The 15,533-nt window shown below is 38.3% G+C and overlaps 1 protein-coding gene across 5 annotated transcripts in view; it reads left to right on the forward strand.

The window, feature by feature from the left end:
* Nucleotides 1–15,533, forward strand: part of LOC134529312 (bestrophin-2-like) — a 306,594-nt gene that overhangs the window by 237,141 nt on the left and 53,920 nt on the right. For 3 of the 5 annotated variants that reach the window (XM_063363240.1, XM_063363239.1, XM_063363241.1), the window contains one exon: nt 7,159–7,275. In XM_063363240.1, the coding sequence (XP_063219310.1) occupies nt 7,159–7,275 (117 nt within the window). The remainder of the gene's footprint in view (nt 1–7,158; nt 7,276–15,533) is intronic. The other 2 variants (XM_063363243.1, XM_063363242.1) reach the window with 1 other exon arrangement.

The raw sequence follows: 15,533 nt of genomic DNA on the forward strand, positions 1-15,533 counted from the left end.
ATCATAGCAGGACCGTCAAACTGTGGCAAGACGTGCGTTTTACTGAGTTTACTGGAGGAACCAAACGGTCTTCGGTTCGAGAACGTTTACTTGTATTCCAAGTCGTTGCAACAGCCAAAGTACCAGCGCTTGGCCACTGTTCTACGCTCGGTGGATGGTCTGGAGTATTTTCCGTTTAGCGATAATACCAATGTTGTACCTCCAAGCGAAACAAAGCCTAATTCCGTGTTTGTTTTCGACGATGTTGCTTGTGAGAAGCAGGGTATTATACAAGAGTACTTTTCCATGGGCAGACACGCCAGGGTAGACTGCATATACCTGTGTCAGACGTACAGTAGAATACCCAAACATTTGCTGCGTGATAATGCGAATGTTCTAGTTTTGTTTCGCATGGACGAACTTAATTTGCGTCACGCCTACGATGACCACGTAAACACCGACATGACGTTTCAGGAATTCAAAGACATGTGTTCCTTGTGTTGGAAAGACGAGCACGGATTCCTAGTTATAGTCAAAGACTGGCCTCTATATAAGGGCAGGTACAGACAAGGTTTCGACCAGTTTATCGTCAAACATGAATCATAGCATTTCTAAGTTCGGTCGTACCAGTCGAGCTCCAAGTACACAGCTATGCGCCGTAAACCATGATGCTGAAATACGTAAATACATTTCGCTACTTGGCCAAGAAATAAAACGTGCAAAAGACGAAATAATAGTGTACCTTGTAGCCATAGACCAGCGCGTAGAAGCCTCTGATTCACGAATTCGAGACATGATCGAAGTTTCAAATGCACAAAGGCGTGATGAGCTAAAGTCGCTTCTGTCCAAACTTAATTCGCGCCTGGTGTCTAAAGGTGTTTCGAAATAAACACTATGGATGTTAAAACCGATTTGGTTAAGCAACGCATGATGTCATCGAAGCCATTCGCGCAAAATACCTGCTTACCAAGCAGCACAGATTAAGCGACGAGGTTCGAAGAGAGGAAAAATTGAAACCCTTGAGTGCCCGTCTGGATAGTTTCATATCCAGGCGAGGGGTCGTCGAAAACGAGAAACCAACTAAAATCGAAATAAAAGAAGAGCCGCAAACTACGTCCACGGGTAAACGAAAGCGGAGTCCACAATTAACAGATACTTCCATCGTTTCTACTAGCGAAGACGACGTCCATTCCGGTCGAATTATTAGGAAGAAACCTCGAAACAAAAAAAGTTTCGAAGTCGGTCCTCTCGCCAGCGAATACCTAGCCTCATCTGTGCCACGAAACAACGACGCGACGTATGGAGTGCATAAACGAGGTACTAAGTGGGTCCTTGGTTCGAAGGAAGTTCATTTCGTGTCCGACGATAATATTGAATGTGTAAAAGAGGTCATAAAACTTACTCGCGGATTATGTGAACTTTTGTTTCGTAAAAAACCGCGACGGTATTCTGAGATGGATTTGCGAAAATATAGAAGATTGCTAGAAGCTTCCAACGCTGTTTATGCAAAAAATGACCCGAAATCGGGTCGATTCAAAGATTATGATCATGTGAAATATCCTTTGATAGCTAGTCTTTTTTTAGATGTGGAAGGGTCCGGACTTTATAAACTCGACACGAATAGCAAAATTAATTTCCAGTTTTGGGACGATCCTAATGAATTAGTTGATCGTCTTAGACTGCTCCAGGCATCTCAGAGTGTGGGAAATAACGCACACACCAACGAAATCGTTTCCATTATTAAAGAATTACGGGAAGCTGGATACATACGATGAGTCGATCTGGTATTGCGCGCGAACTACACGCGCCTGCGAGACGTAATTATCCGCGACGAAAAATCAAGATTAAAGGATTGGACAATAATTGGCAGTCTGATCTGCTCGAAATGTGCGAATATTCGCGTGTGAACAAGGGCTACAGGTACGTTCTCATAGTCATAGACACTTATTCAAAGTACCTGTGGGCTAGACCCTTAAAACAGAAAACTGCTGTGGAAGTTACGAGTGCTATGGCGGATATTTTGAAACAGAAACGAAGACCTTCGTTACTGCAGACGGACGACGGGAAAGAATTCTTCAATGCATCATTCAAGGCATTGATGAAAAAGTTTGACATCAATCACTACTCTACGTTTAGCGGTGTCAAAGCGTCAATGGCAGAACGTGTGATTCGTACGATGAAGAATAAACTGTATAGGAATTTTACAGCGAACGGGAATTACAAGTGGCTGAATTTACTTCCTAAACTTGTGCGGGAATACAATTCTACAGTGCATTCTACAACGAAACTCAAGCCGAAAGATGTCAAGAATAATCGACTGCTTCGAACTGTGTACTCCAAGACGAATATACTAGATTCTCGAAAGAAAAAAAGCGAATATCGGCGACATTGTGCGAATTTAGAAGAATCGCGGAATTTTTCACAGACCTTACAAAGGGAATTGGACTGGTGAACTTTTTCGTGTATGTAGAATAAAAAATACGTATCCACGTACTTATTTTCTCGAGGATCTGAAGGGTAAACGTATAAAAGGGGCGTATTATGGAGAAGAGATTATGAAAACTAAATTTCCAGATACTTTTCTCGTTGAGAAAGTGTTAAAACGCAAAAGAGGTAAGGCCTTGATACGCTGGTTGCATCATGGACCAGAGTTTGACTCGTGGATTGATGAAAAAGATATATTGAAACATTAAATAAATTTGTTTTATGTAAATAAAATTTAAATGTAATAGTTTGATAATATATTTTTTTTGTAACTACAATTTGTGTGTAAATTAAATTTACGTGAAAATGTAATTTCAGTTTTTTTTTTTAATGTAAATTGCGTGCATGCTCGGAGCGTTGTCCTCTGCGCGGCGCTCTCTGCCGCGTCCAGCGGAGGAATGAAGGTAGATTTCCCCCTCCATGCGGCCCTGGCGGAGGCGGGGCTTGGCGTCCTGATGTTGCATATTGCTGGCGGCGGATGTGAGCGCTTGCAAATTTTTTTTTTTCCCCACCTCCCCTGCCCCACTCCCACCTCGTGCTGGTACCTCGTCAAGGTCGAGCGATCTCTCGCCGCCTCTGTGCTGGCTTTTTGGAAAATTATTCAGTGTCTAATCTGAAAGATTTTTTCATTTAACTTGAAATATATATTTGTTTAATATTGAAATTTTTTTTAGAACATACTTGAAACTTTTTTTTTTTTTTCGTAATACACCTGAATAATTTTAAAAAAAAATGAAATTTGTTTCCAGTCATAATTACCAGTATGGAAAATACTACACATGGTACTCTTTTTTTAATTGTGGGATGGGGAAGATTATTTACTAATAAAAACATACACGTAAATATATATTTTTTTATTTGTCACAACTCACCGACCAATACCACGGCCCGTACAGAGGAGAGAGACAGCTTTATGATATATTTTTTTTACATACATGGATCAGGTTAAATTTTTTTTATATACATGACTTTTTTTTATGCGAGTTTTTTTTTTAACATGACATTGATAAGCACACACATCTCTAAGATTATTATTACACAATTGTTAAACACTCTAGCTGGTTCTCGCATACTGTTTCTGTACATGCTTTGCCGCGGAAAAGTTGGCTTCAAACAACAGCCGAGTCCTGGCCACGGAACACAGATGGCTACAACAGGAGTGACAAAACTTTAACACTGTAAATATTTCACGCTATACTTGTCGTCACGCAGATCACTGTTCTTCTGTGGACTCTGGTATGGAGCGATGACTATCCGTACACTTCGACACAGGATGATGATGAGGTAGCGATGACGACGGTGTAGACATTGCAGAACTTGACATTCGGCGTGATGCAATTGACGATAGTGACGTTAATGGTCTCGACGGTGTGGGAGATGACAAAGATGGAGATCCGTCACGAGATGTATCAGGCTCTCGGGCAGCACCAGCAATGGTTGTGTGGGACAATGACGCCTCACGTGATGGTCCATGGATCACGAACTTGTGAGAGAGGCCGCCTCTCCAAACACTTGACGGGCAGACTCTACTGGTGAGTCGTCACGATCGGGGGATCGACCCCATGGCTCGTCTCGCGACCAGCGACGTCCCTGTCGTCTGCAGCACTCGATGGTCGACCGTAGTCGGTTCCGGCGGTCCACCTTCAGCAGTAGCAACGATGGTTTAATTTTTTGTATGCTAGTACAGCGCTCTTCTTTCCTCGCATAATGAAATTATTGTTGCGGATATAAAGTTGCAAACAAGTACATCCATCGGGTCCGGGAACACTGCATTTACCTCGGCGTTGATTGCTGCCACGCTATGTCGAACACTGTCCATTTCGAAGCCGTCGTATCCTACCACGATCTCGTTGATTGCATTTTGAGGATTAATTTGTAAAACTGGTGTCTCCCCGAACCGATCCGTGGCTTCCAGGATTTCCGGAGACTTGCACATGATTTTTTTTTTTCGGCTCGTAAGGTACAAACTCGTGTCACTCTCCTCCCAGGGTCGGTACTGGTCGGTGAGCTGCGTCAAACTGAAGGGTACCCTGGGCACTGAAGGTGGTATTTATAGTGTTTAAAACATATTGGGGTGGGGGGGGGGGGGAAATTACAAATTCAATATGGTTGCGGGGTGGGGATGATTATTACTACTTTTTATGATTTTAAAAAAAAAATTAAAAAAAATTTGGGGGGGGGGGGGGGCGGTGTTTGGATGGAAGGGGGGGCGGTAGATGTTAGAAGATATATGTGCTATGAAAAAAAGGGGTGGGGATAAGTCAGTCTGCCAGCAGCCGCCATTGAGGCAGGAGCCTGTCGCCATTTTTAAATATTTTTGACCTCGTCGGGTTCGAACCGAGGACTCCGAACTCCGTGTCTAAAAAGTACGTTTTTTAAAAAAAATATATTAAAATTTTATTAATTGAATTTTTTTTTTAAATTTTAAAAAAAATTTCATTAAAATCGGATAATAAATAAAAAAGTTAAAGATGGTGGGCGTAACGGAAATTGCAACGGTGACGTCATAATCAAAAATGGCGGAAAACAAAATGCCGGAAAGTTCGAGAAAACAAAATGATGTCATCCAAGATGGCGGATCCAAGATGGCGGATCCAAAATGGCCGCCGGGGTCAAGGTCAAGGTCAAAGGTCAAGGTCAAGGTCATCCAAGATGGCCGCCGTGACGTCACAATCCAAGATGGCGGTCGGCTCCACAGGCTCCACAACCTGAATCCTGTGCCAGTATGCCCTATTATATACTACTTATATATAAGTCTCTTTTCGTGGTGAATATGAGGCACAAAAGTAAAGTTTGTGTAAGTTAATCAGGGAAATTCTTTTCTTCCAAGCGTCAGTTAATTCATAATATAGTAGTGGTGCGCGTAAATTTTTCTCAAGCGCGATTGCACGACGATAGTTAAGGAATAACTACGAAAATAATTATGTTATTTATTTGTACTTACAAAAGAACTGCATAAACCGCATATGTGTGCCACCATAAAGTTTCATTCTCTCCGGTATATATCACCTGTTTGGTGAAAGTACACGTACGCAGTCAGGCAGTCAAGCTTCGCTTTTGGCAACTACCCTTAGAACAAACAAACAGCGGCACGAAGGTCTGTTAATTAGTCCCATGTGTGAGCGCTATCAGCTCCGTTGCTGTAACCGGGGTGTGTGTTACTTGTAGTGTACGAAATAAAAAAATATTTAATTAAAAAAGTAATATTTTTGTAATGATTACAGCAGTGAAGAATGGTAGGTTTTAAGAATAATAATTATATAAACATTACAATTTACTACAAAACTATTCATCTTGTTGTCAGGATCAAAAGCCTTTTAGAGTACAAGCCCTCCTCTGCAGTTTATCTAAGTACAGAATGTCAATAAAATAATATCCCAATTATAAATTTTAATAGTGTTAACTATAAGCGTTGTAGAGTTTTGGTTCAATGTTTTACAATTAGAGAGTAACTCAAACAGTGCATGCGCGAGTATTGATTTGTAGTTTTCTCGCTCGCAGCGCCACCTACGCAAAAAGGCGACTCCTGAGCGTAAATCATTTTGTGTTCTGCAACTTGCTAAGAGTGAATTTGTTATTTCAATTCAACGTGCGTTTCATTTAAATTTTAACCGTTGAAGTCCCTGACCGTTAGATTGGTCGTAGTGGTCGAGACAACAGAGCTCTTTTTCGCTAGCATCCACTCTCACCTGAAATAACGCAATAAGATTTTTTCCTTTTGGAGCTTTATAAAAAAAAATTGTGTCTACGTTCCGCCACTACCTAATGATTTGCTAGAGTTGAGACACAAAATTGACAAGGCTATTGCTTCCATTACTCTGGACGTGCTAACCAAAGTGTGGGAAAAATTGGACTTTAGGTTGGATGTGTGCCGTATAACTAAAAATTGCACATATTGAACGTTTGTAAGAAAAGCTAGGTTAGTTTGCCTTAAATTTGATGTATTATTTGTGGTAAATAGTCAAAATTAAACTGTTATAATATACTGTTGAAACTAGGACATTATTTTATAGACAAACATCGGCGGCTACAGTACAGGGCAAGACGGGCAAGCGCCTAGGGCCGCGCGCCACACTGTTAGATTTTTATGTAGTCTTTTTTGGTTTAATGTGAAAAATATATGAAATCATAGGAAAATGAAGTATTTAATTGTTATAAGCATGTAATTCAAATTGCTGGTCAATAACTTTTGATTTAAAATGAGTTTTCATGATTTCGTATTAAAATAGTTTAAAAGATTTTAATATTTTATATAAATACTCGATTTCACCGAAATTGTATCCTTGGCGTTTATAAAACTATCCCGTCAATAATTTATTAGAAAATAACACTATATTTATTAGCATAAATTAGCAAAACCATCTACGAGATTTAAGTTACTGGTAGACTTAAAAATTTTGGTTTAAAACTGTTTTTCTTTTAAATTCCAGGGGAGAGATTTTCCAACTTCTTTTATCCCTGGGGGTTATTCATACTCCCAGGCCCCTGATAAAGCCCCTTAAGGGTCCCGCAATAGTAACTGGCCCAGGGCCCGCAGAGTCTAGGGTCACCACTGGCTTTGAAGGTATATTTCAGGACTCTTTATTTGGGCACTAATCTTCCTGGCAACTCTAATGGAAACTTTAAAAACTTTAAAATAAAGCACACTAAATGTTATACACCATTAAAAATAATTTTTTACTTTTTAATTTACAGTGTTCCAGAAGAGAAACACACAATGTTTCTACCAGAAATTTTAGAAGAGGATGAAGAAGAGACTCCAGTTCCAAAGATGCCTGGCACAAAAACACCATCCGCTGCAGGTATCTGGCGGTAAGATGACTGTGCCGACCCTTACCTTACCTGACCTTCCATTATTTACCTTTTCATAGTTTGTATTCGTCCTCTAGTTACCTTTACCTACTATTATTTCCCCACCTTTTTCTTTTGATGCTGTGTTCTTCAGAATGGGTAAGTATTTGTATACACGTTGAATTTTATAGTACCAGATATATGAGATTTTTACATACGATACTTTGAATTAACACTTGATATAGTATAATTATAATTTACAAAATATATTCTTTCTTTGTAAGCATTAGTCTTTTGTGGCATATATGGTGGATGGTCACAACAAAACACAAGAAGCTCTGGGTGGAACTCAAATATTACAGTTATTCATTGCAAAGTTAATTTTTTGTGAGTTTTTGCGATGGCTTTTTATGAAAGAAATTTTGAAACATATTGAAAGTGCTATAAGTTAATAGCTATATAATACATATAATAATCTGTAAGTCAAAATAATGACAGCAAGATATTCTTAATCATGCATGTTAAGCTTTCTATTAGAAATATTAATAGTCTTGATTTAATTGTCATACTGCAAAAAACACTTAAAATCTAAACTTAAATTAGAGGTAATGTTGGGCAAAATTAGAAGAGACAGTGTGTTGGCAAGTTTCCCTCTCAAGGTTTAGTTTTATCATCAAGAACTTAGAAATCTGAAATTTGAAATTTCTGATTTTTTCTTGGTTGTATATGAATAAAATGTAATATAAATTAAGGGGTTTGTAAACTACAGTTTTTTATTTTGTCTGTAGAAAAAAGACAAAATTCTATCCATCAGCCTATATTCTATTCATCAGACTATATTGAAGTGCATCAAAAATAAAATATGTGGAATTTTAATTATCCATGTAGGAATTTTAACTGATAGAAATAAAACTATTTAATTAAAACGGAATTTTTGTTTAAAAGTAATAATTCTATTATATTCATGCATAGTGGCTGGATAGTAGTGTGAATTGGGGGAGTCGAATGTAGGATTAAGGAAGTGATGCGTGATACAGGTCAATCACTTCGGCTGCCAATTTGGATTGTGACGTCAAGGCCACTATATTTGATGACCTTGATCTTTGAAAATGACCTTTACTCTTGAGCTTGATTCTGACATCACAGCCATTTTTTTCGAATGGGTCACGACCGACATTTTGTTTTTGTCTGCTGGAGGTCGCCAGTTTGTTCTGCTGCAGGTCGCCATCTTGGATGATGTAATGTCCGCCATTTACGTTTCACCTCTTTATTCCTAGAGTGTGCCACCATCGCTCTATCTCATGCATGTAAGACCGATTTTCCATTACTTATTAGTGATGTTACGGCCCTTATAGACAAAGAAAATTTAATATTCTATACATAATACATTGGAACTGAAGTGATTCGAACCATGACAGCTAGGACCTCTGGAATGGAAAACGTTCGCCTTTGACCACAAGGCCATTGAGACATTTATCATACGAAGAATAAAATAAGGTACTTATTAAAATAACTCATATTCGGACTTGTAATTATTTTTTAATATGAAAAAATAATACAACACCGGTTCGAGGCCAAGCAGCCATCTTTGTTTTCTATACTTGTCACTATAAGTGCCAGTGTTGCATAGTGCACACAAGTAGTACATAATAACTGGTACTGGCCCAGGCTTCAAGCTGTGGATTGTGGATTGTCGACGCCATCTTGGTTTGTGACATAACGGTGGCCATTTAGGATTGCCTTGACCTTAACCTTCAAATTTGGCCAAAATGTGGCCAAATTTAACTAAAATCTGCCAAAATTTCCAGTTTTTTGGGGGAAAAAATTGCGCCTAAAAATCTCAAATATTAAAAAAAAAAAAAAAAAAAAAGCTTTCCAAATTCAAGGGAAAAAAATCCCGTTTTGAGGGAATGTTTTCCGTTTTAATCCTAAAAAATGCCACCGGCCTGAAAATCCCCCAAAATGGATCAAATTCCCCGGTTTCAAGTGGCCATAATGCACAGATATATCGCTCATCTCCAGGCGAGTGATCAATGTTGGGAGAGCTGCGTTTGTAGGATACATGCCACCCTGGTGGTCATCTGATTGAGTGATACAATTGAAATCGCCACCAAAAACTTTCTGGTTGCAAGCAGGGTTAAAGAAAGCTACCAAATCAACTTCGAAAATATTGTTATTTCCCGTCTCGCCTGAGTTCCGGAGGGCGCACAAATGTTCAGAAGCAGTACATCGTTGATACGTCCTACCATCGCCCGGCCAGATGGATGGCAACGGAGGTCTTGAATTTCCAGTCCAGCACGAGTTTAGTATCGCTGTTCCCCGTCTCCGATCGCCAACATTGGTATACACATTGAAAGTTTCAAAGCCACAAAAATAATGTTTTAAACATCTTGTAAGAATGCAATATCGACTGCCTGGGTTCTAAGAAATGTTTCGAGAGCCGATATCCGTGCAGGGACTGAGACCGCACAAATATTTAACGTCACTATGATGAGGACTGTAATCATTAATGAAAGAAAAAGACACTAAATCCGCAAACACACACAAAAGACCTCACAACTGAGGTAAATATTAACCAGTCCGGCAGACTTGAGGAAAGATGTTTATTATTTTGTTCATCTCCGCAATGTTTGTTATTCATGTCTGTTTACGGGACAATTTTCCATATGATCTTGTCTTTGTGAATTACGCATTTTTTCAGTAACTGATTTGGCAAGTTCTAAGGATTCTCGTTGGTCAGTTTGCTCGGATTTTTTTGATTGGGTCAGGGCCATTGCTTTCCTTGCTGAGTTTTTACTTCCGGTTCGTCTGTCCCGTTCATAATGTCGTTTATCTCGCGCGCTATTATTTGTCACTTTGTGTATTCGTATTTACGTTTTCGTCTACCTCAATGCCACCCGCCCACAAACCAGGTTGCAATACTTTATCAATTTTTGAACCATCCTGTGTGTGTTCTAATTTTTCGTTTCGCGTGGAGTGTTGGTCAGTTGTTTCTCTCGACTTCGCCTTACGCGCATCAGTTAAAACCGAGTTTAGGTAGACAGCGCGCTCCTCAACTGTTTCCTCAGTCGGCGTTTGCACCGGTGGTTACCGGTCACGCGAGTGTAATGGAAGGTTATCCTCTTCTCCAGAAAACATGACAGTTAAGTTAGTGCAATTGCGTGAGCTATCTTCAGCCGTGTTCGGTGCGCCCCACCGGCGCGTGGCATGCGCGTCTCTTTCCTGGAGGCTCGGGCAAGCAATGCGCTCGTGCGCAGTGGACTGGCAGTAGCTACACATTTGTGGTTGTCCCGGGTTTATAACTACACCCCGATACCCGTCAATTGTTACGTATGACGGAATATCTTTTTTAATTTCCATTTTCGCAAGACGAACTCCCGCTTTTACTTTATACTTGTATTTCGTGCTCCAAACATCGTCTTGCAAAGTTACAACACGGCCGTATCATACTAGTTCTGTACTAATTTAGTGATTTATTTTTTATTTTTATAGGCAGTTTAAGAATTCTTATCATTTTTAAGTTGTCAAAGGCGTGTTCAGTTGTGACATTGATCCGTTCTTGATCGGCGGTGATGAATGAAGACATCCGCTCATGCGACGCAAAATGGCTTCATATGGTCCAGACGAAACAAATTTCAAGAATATGCAGTTTTGTTGACCGCCAAGTTGTAACGCCTCAATTTGGTCTTCCATTACATTTAAAACTGTATCTATCCACTCGTGTATTTCAAGGACAGATGGCCTTTTGGCAAAGACTATACGCAAAGTATTGACTAGAACGTTTGCATAGTTACCTTACACAATTTGTGACACAAACAGAAACTTGCGTCTCACTTCAGAGACGTTACCCCGTTTGTCACCCGAGTGACCCGCGCCGCGCTCGGAACACGGTTTGCACTCGGCGGCGACCCGCACGGAACTTCCAATGCGCTATCAAAGCAACACAATTAATATTGAGTATATTAATTACTAGTTGCCCGACCCGGCTTCGCACGGCTATACTAATGGAAAAAAAAATTAAGCCACATCTCTCATTTACAGTATTGGAAAATTAAAAAAAAATTCAGTGAAAATTTATCACAATGCTGTATAATGTACCGGAGCGAAAATGAATAGCACGGATGGTTTCCCGACTCGTGCACGCAACGTACAACTGATGTACCCGTACTTTGCTACGGCAGTCTACAGGCAGATCACTCTTGCGCCGCTCATTATACATGCCCCTCCTTGTGGATACGCCACTGCCGCGCGATGCCCGTTGTCATGGAGACGCAAAAGGCATGAACAATGCAAAATCCTGTTCTCATGCAGACAAAGTACCCACTGTTGACTGGTTTTAACCACCCATGGGATCTAATTTTCGGAAAATGTCATCCTGCCTAACATAAGGAACATTACTGTGAAATTTCAAGTCTGTAAAATATATATACTTGAAAAAAAAAAAGGGCAATTTTTGATATTAAAAGTACCCGCAAAATTTCAATGGTGATGAGGACTGCACTAACAATGAAATAGTCGTTGCCATAGAGACGAATGAAGCATCAACAAAGCAACAGCCGTTGCCATGGTGATTTCCTACCAAAAACTGGAAATTTTGATATATTACGCCCCCGAAACTCTCCTTGGGATCTGATTTCCGCATAATCAGTTCTAAGTGAGCGTCTACATCACAAAATGAGTAACTATGCTAAATTTCAAGTCAATCGGGTGCATAGTTTTAGAGATCTCGTGATGAGTGAGTCAGTGAGTGGTATTTCGCTTATATATATATATATATATATATATATATATATATATATATATATATATATATATATATATTATATATAAGTCCTTGTCAGAATTGTAACGGGAGAGGAAAATTATTGATGGTCCGAAAAATGAAAATTAATTAAAAATAATAAAATTAATTCTAGTAAAAGAAAAAAACAAATTAAACACAGAGAGAGGAAAAAAAATAGTTTAGGTTTGCGATTTAAAGTGATAAAAATTATTTAAATACTAATTGAACTCTTATGAGGGTACTGATTGCTTCGTTGTTAATATCACACGGGTGTTTTTTACTTGTATGGGAAAATTAAGAATGATATGGCATCTAGTATGTGGCAACAATGTTAAAAGGCAATAGAAAATAAACTTCTAGCGCCTGCGGCATTGTCAACACACACTTCGTACGTGTACTGCATGATGTATCTAACCCCCTCCAACGCATTTGATTCTAAATTGGACTTTTAGTAAGGATCCCCAATGTTATTGATAATATAATATAGTCTATAGCCTTCCTCGATAAATGTACTATCCAACAATGAAAGAATTTTTCAAATCGGACCAGTGGTTCCTAAGATTAGCGAGTTCAAACAAACAAACTCTTCAGCTTTATAATATTAGTATAGATTAAATTCGTAATGCCAAATTTATAAAGTATTTTTAAAGTTGCAATTAATCCTTTTTATGACTTTTTAAGTTTAGAAATTGTATTCGAGAATGGTTTTGCTACTACAAATTTTCATTTGGCACACCAATACGATTGGTGCGCTCCCCAATGTTTATTTCGAAATGGTGTGTGTGTATATATATATATAATGCTGAAACACGTGGTCCACCATTTTGACTACTTCGGTTCGGTGGTAGCGATGACGGGTTCTCAAACCTGTGGGCCTCATTGTGGTATTCTCAAGTATTAGCGAAAAACCACAGGTGGGAAGTTTGACCGCAGCTCATCACAGTTCGTCTATTTCCAAGCTCCTTTGCATGAGGCTACAATCACTGGCCACATGAATGAACTAGTCATACCGCAGGCACTCTCATAAATGGGCATAGCCTCACAACTGGGGAGCTTGTAAAATGACACAATGATTGTAGAGAGCGCCCGCGGGCGGGAAACGTGACAGAAATTACTCCTAACTCCTACTCTAAGTGCGCATTTCAGAATCGAGCCCCAGGTTACATGAAAATTTTACTTGAAAAAATATTATAAAATTTGTAAAGGTAGGTCCCTGATAACAACATCTGCGGGGCTCTGAGGCATAAGATTTTTGAACACTATTTTTCACTCTAAAAAGAAACTGAAAATAATTTTTGAACTGAACATGTACGTAACATTGAAAGTGAATTGTATAAAAACTACACATACAAGTTTAAGATTTTACCTGTATGTAAATGTGTGTTTTAAAATAAAATATAGCATTAAATAATTTAATTTTTCCCCTAAAACTACTCCATTAATTCAGATCTATAATGTAAATTTCGTCTGATTTGCGGGTATTTATTTTAACAATTAAGTTGTAGGCTCTTTATACTAACATCATTTGTGTCTATATATGTTATATAAATGCTTTAAAATATTTAATATAAATTGGTTATGCGAAGAGTATGTCCACCACAATTGTAAATAGGTAAGTGTTAAGCATTGAATTTTTGTAAGTGTATGGTGAATATGCTATGAAGCTGGTCAAGTGCTGGCACAATTAATAACACAGCATTATAGCTAATCTGATAGGAATTTTTGTTTTATTATTTCTATGAAATAATTGATTACTCCTTGAAATAAAATTAATAGATTTCTGAGAGTTGAATGGCCTTAAAATTATAACATGATTTGATGTACACTATTGTGCCGATATTAAAAATTAAAATGTTAATCAATTAACAAACCTAGAGAATAACCTGGTGAACTTAATGGGCGGTATTCGTGGGATTCAAACCACTTGGTAAGAGACTCTTCGTCCAATTTACTCAATCCTTCATTATTGATTACTAACAAGAATATTGGGTACATGAAAAAAATTAATCCAAAATGTGGTTTGTAAATTTTTACTGTTTATAATTTTCGCAGTATGGTACCTGGGTTGAACTCAGGTATATGTTGTACTCCATTTTTCCCCTCGAAAGTTATGCATTCGTAGGCTGGTTTTCAACACTGGTTTTTTTTTCGTACTTAAAATGATTCTAAAATGTTTTTTTTATAAGTGCTGGATTATGATTTCAACCATGTTTTTTTCGTATTGGTGTGATAGCTGGGTGACAAGTGTACGTGTCTCGCCCGAACATCTGGCTGACGCGGCATTCTGCTAGCTTGCGAATCTCTCCCAGCGCGCAAAGTGTCAATGTTAATTTGCATGTGACGGTAGGCGTGCCTCGTTCGGCCAGCCTCTGCCTCTAGCCTTGAAAATTTTTTAAAAAAACCTTTTGGTTTAACGAGCGTGAAATTAGGTACTGTGACTAGTCGTATGTAAATACATTTTACTGCATATATATTTGTATACAATTACATAAATGAAGCAAGAAAAAAATACAAAGTTGCTTTTATGCCTAAGGTAGGTATCGAACAAATCGCCTTTACTACATGAGTAACTAGCACTCGGTGGTGAAGAAATGTAAACAAAAAACTGTACCAGATTAGGAAAATGAAATTGAGTTTCCTAAGATTAAGCGAATAGTACTTAGTTATTTTCCCTATATAATTGGTTGATTTAATTTTTTTGGAATGCAATGTGAAGGATTCAATAATATGTTATACACTAGCCTTACCTGAAAAAAATAAAGAATAATGTGAAATGGTCGAGAATGTTGTAATCTGTGACCAAAAAATGTGGAAACTGGTATTAATTAGCCTATAATCCATCATAGTTCAATATTTTCTATATGTGACTTATATTAAACAGACTAATGTCTTAAGTTCTTTTTGTGAATATATTAGAGTATTATTTACATTAAATGGATGTTTTAACATGTTTCATAAATAACAATAAGTATTTTAGTTAATCAGACGATGAAACAAATAAATTTGCATTACCATGGTACTACTTAGAATTACTATCAAACAACGGAAGTCTACTCAAGTCAGAACAACTTCAAAATTTCTTTAAAGTTTGAAATATTTTATTTTGGTTTAGTAATAGGGTTTTGATAATAACAACAAAACACATACATTGGATATGTTTGTTATTTAGTTTTTTAGTACAAACAGCTTTTTAAAATGATTTGCTTCGTGCAATAAGTGTGTTCTGCTCACGGGGCAAAGATAAAGTGTGTCAAACTTTGATCAATTGGGTAAGTCACTGTAAATAAAACAAAAATGTTTTGTTCCATTGCACTGATCATTGTAGCGACGATTGTGACATAGCTATACAACGCAATTAGTGTCCTCGCATTTAAAGGCCTGCGCAGGTTTCACTGTCTCGTACGGATCTTTCGGATCCCATTCAAGCCGAAAGTGCGTCTCGTCTCGGCACAATTCTTGGTATTTGACGGATGTAGCGACCAGGTTGGAAGTAGAG

This window comes from Bacillus rossius, chromosome 2 (assembly GCF_032445375.1).
Source record: "Bacillus rossius redtenbacheri isolate Brsri chromosome 2, Brsri_v3, whole genome shotgun sequence".
In the NCBI taxonomy this organism is placed as follows: Eukaryota; Metazoa; Arthropoda; class Insecta; order Phasmatodea; family Bacillidae; genus Bacillus; species Bacillus rossius.